This window comes from Acipenser ruthenus, chromosome 5 (genome assembly GCF_902713425.1).
Source record: "Acipenser ruthenus chromosome 5, fAciRut3.2 maternal haplotype, whole genome shotgun sequence".
Taxonomy (NCBI): Eukaryota; Metazoa; Chordata; class Actinopteri; order Acipenseriformes; family Acipenseridae; genus Acipenser; species Acipenser ruthenus.
In genome coordinates, this window is record NC_081193.1 from 2629569 (window position 1) to 2643108 (window position 13540).

The 13540-nt window shown below is 38.8% G+C and overlaps 1 protein-coding gene across 3 annotated transcripts in view; it reads left to right on the forward strand.

Moving 5' to 3' along the window:
* The window catches only part of LOC117402736 (ral GTPase-activating protein subunit alpha-2-like), a 179479-nt gene that overhangs the window by 160656 nt on the left and 5283 nt on the right, over window positions 1-13540 (forward strand). For all 3 annotated transcript variants that reach the window (XM_034004162.3, XM_034004163.3, XM_034004164.3), the window contains one exon: window positions 6079-6203. In XM_034004162.3, the coding sequence (XP_033860053.3) occupies window positions 6079-6203 (125 nt within the window). The remainder of the gene's footprint in view (window positions 1-6078; window positions 6204-13540) is intronic.

Here is a 13540-nt window from a genome sequence, read left to right on the forward strand (position 1 = left end):
AACATGGAACAAATCATTACATCTGTAAAACCACTCTGTCACGGCCCGGTTGTTCCAGTCACTCAACCACACACAGATGTATCATTTTTGAAGATAATAAGTTGTAAGAACTGTTTTTATTAAACATGTTTTTTTGTTTTTTTTGATGACATGGTGCTTGAGAAAGTATTTAGAATGAAGTTCACTGTTTATTCATTGAGTCTCTTGATGCTATACCAGCGTGATTCATCTGGTAACTTTTTTGCTGAAATTGTTCAGCCTCCATTCCAGCCTATACATCCAGTAGTCCAGGGCAGTTAGATTGGGATTTTGTGGCTGGTCCACTGCCACTGAATTACCTAGAATCACATTTCACTGCTGTTGTACCAACCCTCGGAAGAATAAATATCAGTTCGGGGAGGCATCTGTATTATGTACCTTAGGGTGGGTTTCCTTTCTAAAACAACAATGTTTTGGGTTCATTTTCTGAAGAGCATCTGAATGACGTCTGGAAATGACATCTGCTCCTGTTTTATGTATGTGATACAGATCTAACGATTCTTGGTGTTAGATCTCCCTCCCAACCTGTGACTAAATGGCTTGACAGTTTATTCCCAGGGTCAGGTGGAAGTCAGCCATCTAGAAAGAGGGCGGAGCTACGGTACACAAACTCAATGACCCGGATGGGAAACGGTGTGGCATCCGCGGACTGGAGGAGCGGATGCGCTCGTTGAGTGAGGGTATAAAAAGGGGACGTAGTAAAGTGATTTGTTCCTTTGTAAATGGTTAGAGAAAACCTTAAAGGAGAAACAGTGAAAACGTGAGTGTTGTGTTTGTTTGTACTGTCTTACTTAAAAACTGTTTGTTTGTTGTTTAGACTACTAACACAATCTGGAGCTATAGCCGAAGGCTAGCACCAAACCGGACATCAGCACTTCCCTTGTTTCACGGATAACTGTATTTGCATCACAAGCACTAATTCACTCACGAAAGAACCTGTGTATGTGTTTTGTGTTACGTGTGGGTGTATAAAGTACCGGGCTTTTGGTTACAGGTCAAACCCGGGGATTATAAATAAAGTGATACACACCGCTGTATCCCTTTAGTTCATTATTGTTTACTGTTGTTTTGCCATCAGGCTCTAGACCAAATAAAACCACTAAACCCCATTGCACCTGGATATCGTTGTCTGTCTGTTTCTTCTGCACTGCTGCATTGCCTTCACCTGCACACACTTAACCCACTTTGCCACAGTGTATAATCGTAATTAAAGTCCCCTCAGTTTATCTGAGTCCTCAAGCCACCCAGGCTTGCTTCTTTTTAAGGCTTTTCATTCCCTGTTTAATTTGCTGATTTTGTCATCGAAAACCCTATTGACGGTTTTAGCAACATTGTACTATAACCCCATAAAAAGAAAACTAAAATATTTATCATACATTATCTGCACAAAAATTTTATTATTGACTTTTAATCATCATGGATTTCACTTCAGATAAAAAGCCTATTAATCTGTACAGTACAGTTACAATGTTTCTTTTGAGTAGGCATTCTTTCTGCACTTTTTTTTGTTTATTGATTTCCGTCAATTTATTTTATAGCAATAATCTATCAATGCAGTAGGGAAACTCCACAGTTTTAACATTACAGATATAAACGTGTCCTATTTCAGCGGTCCGTGTTACGATTAATGGGGGAAATTTTCTAAAACATCTGATTATGTACTTTATTTTGTAGTTTGAATGCATGAAGTGTTCAGAAATCCCCAGGATGTGTGAATTATTGCACAGGTTATTGGAGCATAACTGATGGAAACATGATAGTTTCAGGAATAATATGTTTCAAGCTTTTTTTGCCACAGTTTAACATATCACCTGCTAACTGTTAATGTATTTAACTGTCAAATTCTATTGCTGTCTGGAGTAGCTTAACTATGGGGCACCAGAAGATCCAGAATTTGAATCTACAAGTCATTCTAAAACAAAGGTGGCATTATAAGGGAAAGGTTTCTTTTAAATGGGGGAAAGAAATAATCTTTTACTCAACCTTTATTATTTTTCAATGGTAGAATGGCTGAATAATCATTTGATAAACTCACATCATCTGGGCCATAATGATTGTACCTCTTTTAGTTGGATTAGGATTTATAACGCAAACACATCACTATCATTTTCCAACATTTTATTTTAGCACTTCTGTATCTGGTAATGTTTGCTGTCTGTTTAAAATGCTTTCCCAGGTACAGTGTATTGGTATGTGATGCAGGCTCTATTTTCAGTTTTAAAGTGCATGGACAGCAGTGTGGAGTAGTGGTTAGGGCTCTGGACTCCTAACCAGAGGGTCGTGGGTTCAATCCCCAGTGAGGGACACTGCTGTTGTACCCTTGAGCAAGGTACTTTACCTAGATTGCTCCAGTAAAAACCCAACTGTTTAAATGGGTAATTGTATGTAAAAATAATGTGATATCTGTATAATGTGAAATAATGTATAATGTGATATCTTGTAACAATTGTAAGTCGCCCTGGATAAGGGCGTCTGCTAAGAAATAAATAATAATAATAATAATGGATGCTGAGCTCCAACTCTGTTAGGCATTTGAAGAACTAGGGAGAGAGAACAGTAAAATGAATGGATGTTGTTACTGGTCCTTACATCAGCACAACAGTTTGCCTATTTAACAGCCAGGTGATTATAGCTGACTGTTTTAGGGAGATTGATTCTCTGGGCTCTTTGCACAGAAACTAAGGCTGTGTAGGTGCACGGTATCAGACGGAGCTCCTGTCTGCTTCTGCGGCAGTCAATATTTGTTCAAGGAATCTGAATAACAGTCATGACGGACTCCTCTGCCTTTCTGATAATGGACGGCCAGATGGCTCTGTTGACCTTGTAGGTCTGTTGGGTTATCTGCTTGTTGACATTTCCTTTGTATATAGGTGTACAGGGTCTGTTTTTAATTAAGCTTTAGCTCTAGTTTTCCTGGAAGAATGCACAATACAAGTTTAGAAGATATATAAAGGACAACTGAAAATGTGTTTATTTTACTGTTGATACTCCTGATACCCTGGAAGTGGCCTGTTATTGCTGTGTGATACTCGTTGCCATGGCAGTGGATTCTGTGATGTTCTTTTAGTGCCCTGTTTTAGCTTCTCAAATAGAAATTGGGGAAATGATGAAATTACAGAAAGTAGGTATGGTGACTTCTGTACAAACAGCATGTAACAAGACTTATCCTAAAGCATACACTTGTATGTATTTATTTAAAATATATGATGTCTTATCCTTGGACTCGATGCTTAAAAATACTTTAAACAAGCAATATAGAGCCTCCTGTGTGTTTCCTTTCAGGTATTTATTGTACCCTCTTAATAACATTTCTATCACTTTGTTTAAGTACAAATTGATTGCGTAATGTAATTACTGATAAATTGTGGGATACAAAATATTTAACTAAAAAATAGATAGTCTTTTCTGTTGTTGGCTTTTTCAAAATAGTGTTTTTTAAATAATTGAATTATTTGCTATATATAATTTATTTTATCAATTACAATCTAATATGTGGTAGTCTACTCCATAAACCATTTATACCAAATTGTTCCTAGTTTTTTACATTACAGAGACATGCTTTTAAAAAGTGCTCTGTCAGAACGTACAATAGGTCTATTTGCAGCCCACTGGTTTGTCGAGATTGTTACTTTTTTCCCCACAAATGGAACTGTATGTTCTTTTAATTTCATTCTGGATTGTATTTCCTGTTGGGGTGGGGGTATGCTGTAAGTATTTCATGAAACAGATTGATTATTAGTCCCCCTTAATCATTTTTCTGAACAGGAAAATGCTTTTACTGAAGAGCAGCTGGGAACATGTTCTTTTGATTTTGTGTATGTTATGAACTGTGCCCTATGTTTGGATCTGTGCGTCCTTGTTTGTGTGTGGGGGGTGGGGTTGGTATTCTGTGTATTAAAGACTTCCTGCCCTCATAAGAAACCATTCTGTTGTGTCGGGTCATTATAGAGTCACCATTACCATAGCAAGTCTCTTGTCTGACCATTTTCCATGCATTATTTAGCTAAATACAAATTAACTCCTCTGTTTTGTTAGCAGTTGTGCTCTGCATTGTGTGCTGATGTGTTGAGTATGGATGGCCATTCATTAAACAGCAGGGTGTTATTAGGCAGAGCATGAAAGGCTTTTTCTAGTGTTTTTGCCTTGCTTAAAGTGAGCCTGTGAGCAGACTGCAGACTATAGGCCCTCGCAGTGAACCGAGGCAGAGCCAAAGTAAGGCCTGAGGCTCAGGTGGTTGTCAGCCCCAAGTTTAGCTCAGCTCTTTCAACAATTTGTCACGCCTGAGTCTGCTCCTGCTGCGCCAGCACGTGCCAGCTTAATGTCAGCGCGCCTGTTTGCCAGACGGCCACTCGGGCCTGACAGGCGGCTGCTGATAGGGCCAGTGGCTTGCTGTGGCAATATGGGGTGGAGAGCCTTGTCAACAGCCTAGCACTGTGCAGAATAAGCAGGCCTCTAATGAGATGTGAATGGCATCAGTCAGTCCCTTTAGAATTGGTCGAGGCGTGTGTCTCCACTCTGAGGAAGTTTGGCAGGCTATTCATTAGCTAGAGTCATCAGGAGTTCAAGCCTGAAACAGACGAGGGCTAGCAGGAGCCAGCAACATATGCACAGTGTCCGACCCTTCGATTGGGACCATCGCTCGTAAGAGCAGGATTTAGAAATGAAAAAGAAAAAACAGTAGATGCTGCGTTTCCGTATGTGAGCCTGATTCTCCAGTTTAGTGTCTCTGAATCATCACAGAAATAGGATTGAAAAAGTGCAGTTTTTCTTCCCTTTTACAAAGACGCATGTGTTGCTGAATCAGATGTCAAACATCGTTCGTTCTTTCTTTGTTTTTTTTATTTTTTGCCGCACAAAGCTAATTATTATTGGAATTAAAGAAAAAATTGAATTTTTACAAATCACAATGAGCTATTTGGTATATAAGAAATGACTGTTATATTAAAACATAACAATTGAAATCCTCCATGATCTTTCATAATAAAGAATGTGTGTGCATTTATCAGGGAATGCAGACAGATAACTGTTGAAATGTCAAAACAGCTTTTTGTGCACAAGTTTTATTTTATAGATTTTATTGTTTGGGGATTTTTTTTTAAATTAATATACAGCAAGTTTGTTTTAATTATTAATAATAATAATAATAATAATAATAATAATAATAATAATAATAATAATAATAATAATAATAATAAATACACACAATGTTGTTCTGTTTTCAGAAGTGTTGCACATTTGCTGGGATTACTGCTAGTGCAATTCAGAATTTTTAATGGGTCCAATTTTCCTCCTGACAACCCTTAAGATCAACACAAAGAGGAAAGATTTCTGTCATCCCTTGTAAAAGGCTGTCACAAGCAGGGGTCCTATTAAGGCAGCTGGGAAGTTGCTTCAGCACGTCACGCTTGTAAGTTTTATTGGTGACTGCTTTTCGATTACACGTTGAAATTGCAAAGTTTTACATTGTAATTAGGATGCGATTCAGTGTGCCGTTATTGCTTCAATAAAAGGTTTTCTTTTTCTTTTTTTTCAAAGCCATTTCAGAGTTAACCTTTGTAGTATGCAACCCCTGGTAACATTTTAAGTACACAAGCATAAGATTTCTTTATCATTTTTTAATTTCCTTTTTTCTGTTCTTTTTATTTAGGTCATTTACACTTCAATTAGTCTGTGTATAACAATGTATATTCATGTGGTCTCATTTAACAAAGCCAGTAACACACTAACAGCATTGACTGTACTGTCCACCAGTCTTCATTCAGGACTGGGGCATTTAAGTGTCTGAGATTGGACTCAAAGCACGGCAGCAATCTTCCCCCACATAAGCGTTCACTGTGGCGAAACTGTATGTTCATTTTGCAGTTTAAAATGCTTTTATCTTACTTCCCTGTTTTCCACACTTTCAATATTCTTTACCTCACTTGCTTGGGCTGTGATACTGCAGTATTTGTAAACATCTAGTATAATGAGGCTCAAGAAGTATTATTTTTTGTCTTAAGGTTTAGCCACATATCTTTTCTTTAACACCCAAACACTAAGCTATGAAGAAAGGGCATTGTACCTGGAGGCGATCGTCCAGAGCCACAGAGAAGTGATGACGTTTGAAGATTTTGCTGCACAGGTGTTCTCTCCCTCCCCAAGCTACTACACCCTGAGTGGAACAGGTAGGTCTTTCTTTGTCTTTTCAGTTCATTTACATGCAGGAACACTTTGCTCATGCACACCTGTTTTCAGAGCAATCATTCCCAATTTAGGGCAGACCTTCTTCATCTCAATAAACTAATGAATATCAAAAGAAATGAAGGCATTTGTTTTGCATCAAAGCTGGCCCTCTCAGCTTCATTTCTTTTTTTAGATAAACCTCTCTTCGGGTACTCCTGTTAACCTCCAGTTCTAGCGAGGTTAATGACTTGCTCTCAATAGTGTGCTCAGATTCATTGAAGGGTGTCGGGTACTTGCTGTGCCTTGCATATGTTATGCAGAGCTGAAACAGAATTAATGCTTACTTATCGGAAAATGATCCCTCAGCGCAGAAGCCACTGCTGTTAATGGCCAATGTGGATTATGCTGCTAGGATACAAGAGATGGAAGGCTGAACTTTGTTCATCATACCGTCCTTGAAGCAAAGCAGTCATCTATGTTCAGATTCTCAAGCCAAAAGTTAAATAAAACTGTTAGCTATCTAAATAAAATGGATTGTGTACTGTATGTTTGTCGATCTTCCAATCTTAGGCTTTATTAAAATAAAACCTGAAAAACTATTAGCTGAGTGCATCAAAAATGTCTGTAAATCTATTTCATGTATACTTGTAGGTCAGTTAAGTCTTAAGTTGTGAAAACCATCCTTACTTATTGATTCACTTGGGAGTTACAGTACTACATGCTACTAGTGGTTTACCTGTTCTTTGAACTACGTTGATGATTACATGAAAGATGTATTTACTCCAAGGTTTGTTTTTCTGTGGCCACAAGTGGGACATCACTGAGGCCATCAGTTAGCTTCAAAAACGTTGATCTGTTTGCTTTTTCATTAATTTACCAATAAGAACAGCAGTCCGCCTGAAATTAACAACTTTTATTTAGTTTTTTTGTTTGTTATAGTTTCCCTATTTTCTCCCACACCTGCCTAGTTATACAGTATTAGCCATTCTGTTCAATCAAGAAGATACTCAAACTTGCCATTTGAAAGGCATAACATTGCCATGCTACAGTCTTTCTTTATATAGTAGAACTGTTTGCATTGTAGTCTGGATTCATTGTGTGCAGTCTCTTATACCAGAGCTCTTATACCCACAGACTCCGTCAGACAGCGTTCGCCTGGTCGAACATCTGCCCGCCTGCCCACAATCTGACCTGTTAAACAAATGTCTTGCATCAATTGTAGAAATAAATTGAATTCAGCTAAAATAATCGGCCACAAATAAAAATCTGACATGCGTCACCATTTAATGCCGTTGGCCACAGTGTGTGTGCTTTTGGAGCTTTGTTACAAGATAAGAGGTGTGTGTGCTTTTGAAGCGGTCTCCAGCAGCAGCACGCAGAAGGCTGTGCAGATAAGGAGGCTGGCAGAAGCAGGGGGGAGCCAGTGCTATTTCCATAATCATGCCTCTGCTTCCTGGAGAGGTGTTGAGATGCACTGCGCTGACCTCTATTGACCTTTCAGTAACTGGAATACTAAACAACAAAGAGGGCGGGCTTGTGATTAATTAGAGCTATGGTATTTGTGTCTTGTTTTTTTCTGAATTATTTTATAGAAGGGCTGTGTGAGATGTAAAGACTAGATTGAATAGGCTGTCTTCCTCTTGATTACCAAGAATGACTGATTATTTTAGCCCAGGAATAATCATTTCTTTTTTTGTCTGCAAATGAAGGACTTTGTTTCACAGCCGTCCATAGCCGTGTTCTATAAAAGTGTTTTATGTAGGCAGGCCCTCTTGCTTCATTCGATATTCATTTCAAACAGCTTTGTTATTATCTAAGACTGCATCTTTGAATAGATTTGCAAGCATTATAACCAGGGTGCTGTGAGGTTTTGTAGTGTAGATCTTGATCTTTGTCAGTTGACTGCTTGGAATCAGCTGTCACCGCAATCTCCTTGGATCTAATGCAAAGTGTCGCGGTACAGTTTAAGAAAATCACAGAGTAGATGCATTTAGAACACAACTTCCTTTTTTGTGACAAGGCAGTCAAGGTAGGTCTGCTCTGGTCTCAGCTGTCCATTCACTACAGTTCACTGATACTTGAAAAAGTTCACAAGGGTAACAGATCTTTAAATAATTTATTTAGCATTTTTTGCTCTTATGGAAAAACAATTGCCTTTTCCTTTCCAGGGGGGATCCTGTTGTTGCTGTTGTTGTTAATAATATTGACAGGGTTACATGACTTGAGTTCCAGTTATGATAACATAAGAACGTAAGAAAGGTTACAAACGAGAGGACACCATTCGGCCCATCTTGCTCATTTGGTTGTTAGTAGCTTCTTGATCCCAGAATCTCATCAAGCATCTTCTTGAAGGATCCCAGGGTGTCCGCTAAACAGGTGTGTCCAAGCACACTAATGGGTTCATTGGGTTTTTAGCTACATGTTAAAGGTGTCATGGCAATGACAATGAAAATGTTTTATTTAAAATAGGCAGTCCGCAGCATTGCAGTGGGGAAAATACTTTTTTTGTTGAAATTGGGTGGCATCTTAGAAATGAACCACTTACGAGCCAATTTAAAAATATATAAAATTGTAAAACGTTATCAAAGCAAAGGTGTTGGTTATTCCTGCAGTAATTAGGCCTAAATAGTACAAAGCTGTGTGTTTTTGTCTATTCCCTTACTGTTTTGGGAGCATCATTGCACTTGATGGGCCTCTTTAGCCCCAATCTCCTCCTCGATTCATCCCCAGTAGGACATGCACAAGTATTCAAAGTCGGTGTGATAGTTGCAAATATGTTACTTTTCAGTGATCCAGTGTTAATAAACTTTTAAAAAGCTACACATATATGCTAGTGTTTCTCGTTCTATTTATTTTACGTCCTACATATTTTTACAAAAGGTCTTGGCTGTTGAGAAAGGCAATTTAATACACACTAGTGGGTGCTGAAATCAAAGAAATGAATGAATCTAGTCAGTCTGTTATAACATTGACTGCGTTCAGATAACAAATCATCACTGGATGGCCTGTAGACTGAATCTTGTGGGGCATGTTATCCGGAGGATATAAGATAACAAATGCAGATTATATAAATTATCCATCTAAGTGTTCATTAGCATTTAAGGTTCAGGTAATTTATGACAATCAAATTCTAATGATTGGAAAAATATACATAGATAGACAAAGATCCCACATTCATTCAAAGAAGCTTTATACTGGTATTTTAAAATCAGCCTCGGAATCCTTTCAGAATAGAATCCTTTTTTATGTATTACTTACTATAAATTATATAATTCTAAACCAATATACTGAAGTGTAATAAATGATATATATTCCAACTGTCCCCCAGTGCAGAGGAATCACTCATTTAATCTCCTCTGGTGATCAGCAGTCTGTGTTGGTTTTAACCATGATGCTGTTGCCTGTGTGTTTTCCTTTTCTCTGCTTGCTTTGTATGTATAACAAGGCTGCCCCATAATACTTTGCTCTGAATTATTTCTCACGAACATTTCATTCATGACAGTGTCCAGGAGGTGGCCGGGATTGTTTTTTGACCTGGATTACCCCTTGGTCAGGTTTCATTGTAAGGATTTGCCTGTTTCTTGGTTCGGCATGCTGCTCCCCCTCAAACAACACTCTTGTTGTGTGCATTTTAATGTGTGTGTCACAGCATTCTGCATGTGCTTGTTACACCAGCTTGCCACAGTGAACAAATCCATCTTCAAAAGTTCCCAAAATGAAGCTGTCCAATGTTTTGTATGAATTTTAATAAATGTATGAAAGATTAAGTAGTTAAGTTGTTGTTACAGGAAATTTAGACATACTTTAGATAGCAATCATGGTTGATTTATATAAAATCTGTTTAGGTGAGTAAATATAGACAGACAGACAAGTATGATATATTGGGCAGGATTTTCAGAAAAAAAACTGTTATATCAAACTCACGGTATAGTAGTGACAGCTTTAAGAGCAAGTGATTTTCAAACGGAATGTGTTAATAAAATGAATCTGTTAATGCTTTGAGATGATGAGGTCATTAATAAACACATTTCTCGTTAAAAAGCTTAATTGTCGCAGGTCACATACATCACTTCCTGTCTCATCGACTAGATAAGGGGAATGCATGTTAACGAGCTCAAGGAAAATGAATGGAAGCAGAATTCGCTGTTATGGAAACTACTAGGGTATAGGGAGACTGCTCTCCCACCAGCGAGCAGCAACCAAATGGAAATAAAAAATAATGGGAATATCTATGTTGTGTATAGTTTGTAAACTTCATTTTAAATTGTGCATTTTGTCATCCAGAATGTACATTTATTTAGAACACTTCACATAAAATTCTGGCTTAGGCTTATCTGGCTTGTGGGTATAAAGCGGCACGGATTTAAAAATAAAAAATAAATAATTAAATCCCACTAGTCATTTATCCTCATTCGGGGGGATATTCTGCCACAGCATATTATATACAACTCTTTTAATGTGGGGGGGCGGGGGGTGTCTGACAACAGTGCATTCGTAAGACCTCACCTAGAATATTGTGCTCCTCAGTTCTGGTCACCTCGTTACAAAAAGGATATTGCTGCTCTAGAAAGAGTGCAAAGGAGAGCGACCAGAATTATCCCTGGTTTAAAAGGCATGTCGTATGCAGACAGGCTAAAAGAATTGAATCTATTCAGTCTTGAACAAAGAAGACTACGCGGTGATCTGATTCAAGCATTCACAATTCTAAAAGGTATTGACAATGTCGACCCGGGGGACTTTTTCGACCTGAAAAAAAGAAACAAGGACCAGGGGTCACAAATGGAGATTAGATAAAGGGGCATTCAGAACAGAAAATAGGAGGCACTTTTTTACACAGAATTGTGAGGGTCTGGAACCAACTCCCCAGTAATGTTGTTGAAGCTGACACCCTGGGATCCTTCAAGAAGCTGCTTGATGAGATTCTGGGATCAATAAGCTGCTAACAACCAAATGAGCACGATGGGCCGAATGGCCTCCTCTTGTTTGTAAACTTTCTTATGTTCTTAACATTAAATACGTTTAGGCAAAATCCATGTCAATGATCTCGATCACATTCCTAGTGGATCTGTGTGTCCTTGTACACCTGTTCTTCGTTCTTGTGTGGATTAGACACAGGTATTAAAAACCAAGGATGCATTGTAAATCCACAATCACCTAAGGAAACTTTTTTGTAATATCTAATATGCCGTTTTCTAAACCAAGATTTCATTTTTTACTCTTAGGTTTTTATTTGTATAATTCAAATAAAATCTACAGTAAAAGTCAGCTGTCATATAATGTACGTATCCAGAGTTCAGAGAGGCTACAGTTGCATTGTTAATTTTTTGGTACAGTAGTAACATTACATTGGGTGTATATCATTTTGGGTATATTTCATTTTAGAAATACAACAAATGTTCCGTAAGCTTACAAATGATTAAAACAAGTGAATAAATGTCATTCATAACCACAAGTATAGAAAAGACTAAAATATTTTCATAACTACATCTATTGAATTATCTAGGTACTGTAAGTAGTTAACTCTGGTCCTGTACACTCACTCTCTGCATCGTCGGCATCACAGCCGGTCTGTTAAATTTCAATTTCAAGGTGAGTTATATCCTCTTTCATTAATAAAACCCTCCATTTTCTGATAAATGATGACCAATTAACACAGATTTGCTTTTGCAAACAAAAGAAATAGTCGCAAGAAGCACGACTCGTTAAGATATTAACATTATAGGGGCTCCCAAGTGGCGCATCCAGTAAAAGCACTCGCTAGAGTGCAGGATGCGCTCTATAGTCTGGAGGTCGCCGGTTCGAGTCCAGGCTATTCCACAGCCGACTGTGGACGAGAGCTCCCAGAGGGCGGCGCTTAATTGGCCGAGCATCGCCCGGGGGGAGGGAGGGTTAGGTCGGCCAGGGTGTCCTCGGCTCACCACGCACCAGCGACCCCTGTAGTCTGGCCAGGCGCCTGCGGGCTTGCCTGTAAGCTGCCCAGAGCTGCGTTGTCCTCCGATGCTGTAGCTCTGAGGCGGCTGCACGGTGAGTCTGCAGAGTGTAAAGAAGCGGGCGGCTGACGGCACACGCTTCGGAGGACAGCGTGTGTTCATCTTCGCCCCTCCCAAGTCAGCGCACGGGTGGTAGCGGTGAGCTGAGCCTAAAAATAGTTGGGCATTTCAAATTGGGGAGAAAGTAATAAAAAAAACTAATTGGCAACGACTAAATTATTAAAAAGATTAAAAAAAAAAAAGATATTAACATTATTTCAGAAATCTACATAATTTCGGCAGTTACATTAGCACGATTATTTAATAACGAAATAGCCATAACAAACACTTGAAAATGCCAAAATCAATGCTTCGTACTGATTTGTTGATTAACGCTGGAGTTATCATTTATGACCTTTTGAAAATCCTGCCCACTGTGTGTTGTAGATAAATAAAAGTAAGGATGGATATATTCAACAAATGTGCAAAAAAAGGGGTTAGTGCTGCAGCTGACCATTTCCCATGATAATGCCATGATCCCTGCACTAACAACAAAGCACACCAAAGCTGTGATTGTTGCCTTGTTTTATTAATGTGTTGATATCGATCCTCCCGCTTACATTTGTATGTGTGGTCCAGTGGTTAAAGCAAAGGGCTTGTAACTAGGAGGTTCCTGGTTCAAATCCCACCACAGCCACTGACTCATTGTGTGATCCTGAGCAAGTCACTTAACCTCCTTGTGCTCTGTCTTTCGGGTGAGATTTAATTGTAAGTGACTCTGCAGCTGATGCATAGTTCACACACCCTAGTCTCTGTAAGTCACCTTGGATAAAGGCATCTGCTAAATAAACAAATAATAATAATAATTATTATTATATTACTGATTTTAATGGAGTAGATTAAAAGGGGTGCATCGCACTTACAGAAAAGTTTGGTTGGCAGTGGAACATTCTACCAGTTAGGAGTGTGTCTGAAATTCTGAGTTAACAGGGCCAGAACCCAGCGTCAGGGTTGTGGCTGCTTTAATCACTGCTGTCTCCCAGTGCATGTGTTCAGTGGCTTGTCACTGTGCTGTTTACTGAGAAGTGGCATTGCCCTCGAGAGTCCAACCCAGTGCACAGGGCACTGGGGGCATTTTACTTTAGTTGTTACTGTGGATTCCAAGACGGCAGAAAGTAGTGGCTGATGGGCGATTTTATGGTTAGCAGTGGAGTAGTTCACCTTAATACTAATGCTGGCGGCCTTTTTTATTATTGTTTTTTTGCTGTGTCTGGTCTGTCATGTTGTATATATCTTGTGGGTTTACAGTTCTGTATAAAACCACTTACCACAAACTGTGTTATGCATTTGTTATAGTATTAAAGCAGCTG